Below are 1,579 nucleotides of genomic sequence, written 5' to 3' on the forward strand. Positions count from 1 at the left end.
AATGTCTCTTATAATTTTTGTAAAAAAAATAAAAATTCACTTAACTAAGCAAGTAAGTTAAGAACAAATTCTTATACAACAAGCTTATGCTTTCTCCAAGTCATTCCATTCCAATCCATTCCGTATCAACACCACATGAATCTATGACGAGATTTTATGATGAGAACACTGAGATAAGTAATGTCAGTGTATTGTTACATGAAAGAAGCAAAAACAACAATTGTATAACATAACTATATCAAACCTGTTAGTCAAATTTAGGAATAAAAACATAGGAACTATGAACGCCTTAACTTCAGAGTTAAAATATGTTTAGCTGTCACTTTGAACCATGGATAAAAGAAAGCATAAATTATTGGATTAATTAAGGAATTAACAAGTGGCAGAAAACTGATGAACAATGATAATAAATTGTCAATAAAAATGTGTACAAAAAATAAAATAAATAGAGATGGAATCCAACAAATGAGATAGTTGAAAACAACAATAGACAGAGTTTTTGCTGCTTTCCTCTCAGACTTATTTGCCTGTACAGTTTTAACACCAGACACACTAGCCTCTTTTGAAAATACCTTTCTGGCCTGTGATGTGGCCACCACAAAGATTTTCATATAAAGTGTTATAATAATAGAGCATGGGACAACCATTGTAATTACAATGTCAATTATATTACCCCAGATTGACCCTTCTACAGTAAAACATTCTTTCAAACACCTACTGGGTACCTGTACATTTATACATATTTTTATAACAACAGCCTGGTATATGATACAACAACACCAGGTAATGGATATACAACACATCATTCTTGTTATTGTTATTTTAGAGTGGTACAATAAGGGATCACACACAGCAACATAGCGGTCAATTGATATCAAGACCAAATTGCCCAGAGATAAAGAAGTGCATAAAAAAGCCATATAGAAATGAAAAGCACAGAAATATTTCCCAAATCCCCAGCATGATTCCAATATTGCTACAGTCGTTACTGGTATCACAATCGCTCCCACCAGGAGATCTGACACAGCCAGAGAGAGGATGAGCAGGTTGGTTGGAGTGTGGAGCTGCTTGAAGTGAGAGATGGAGATGATCACCAGTAGGTTCAAAAATACTGTAACTGCTGAAATCAATGCGAAGAAGATGTACAGTGTTATGTAGATAGATGACGATAGCAAAGCCTTTCTGCAAGAAGAGTTTCTGTCTTGAAAACAATATTGAACATCTTCATGTTTCTCCATTTTTTAATAAAAGGTCAAAATCTCCTGGTCCTGCTTGGTCCTGTGTGTGACCCTGTTAGGTCAGCCTTCTGACAAACTCTGAGCTCTGCCTCTCTATTTATCTCTGAGTTACTGACAGCCACTCCCCTCCCCAGAGTCTCTCTACACACACAAACACATACACACACACACAAATAAGGTGAGTGCACACTCACGTGAGCACACAAATGAACAAACGGTTGGTTTAACAAATCATTAATGAAAGCATGATGTAATGTATGACAGGATATGATGTTGCTGTGCCCACCTAGCCTGTCCTTCAGCCTTACTTACAGTGCGAGATGAGAGGAAAGGTACATTTT

The 1,579-nt window shown here is 36.2% G+C and overlaps 1 protein-coding gene across 1 annotated transcript; it reads right to left on the minus strand.

Annotated features, from left to right (window-relative positions):
* Positions 1–278: 278 nt before the first annotated feature.
* LOC121840969 (trace amine-associated receptor 13c-like) lies at positions 279–1,238 on the minus strand. The gene has a single exon (XM_042306372.1). The coding sequence runs from the start codon at positions 1,236–1,238 to the stop codon at positions 279–281; it is 960 nt and encodes a 319-aa protein (XP_042162306.1).
* Positions 1,239–1,579: the final 341 nt, after the last annotated feature.

Source organism: Oncorhynchus tshawytscha, linkage group LG26 (genome assembly GCF_018296145.1).
Source record: "Oncorhynchus tshawytscha isolate Ot180627B linkage group LG26, Otsh_v2.0, whole genome shotgun sequence".
NCBI classification, from domain to species: domain Eukaryota; kingdom Metazoa; phylum Chordata; class Actinopteri; order Salmoniformes; family Salmonidae; genus Oncorhynchus; species Oncorhynchus tshawytscha.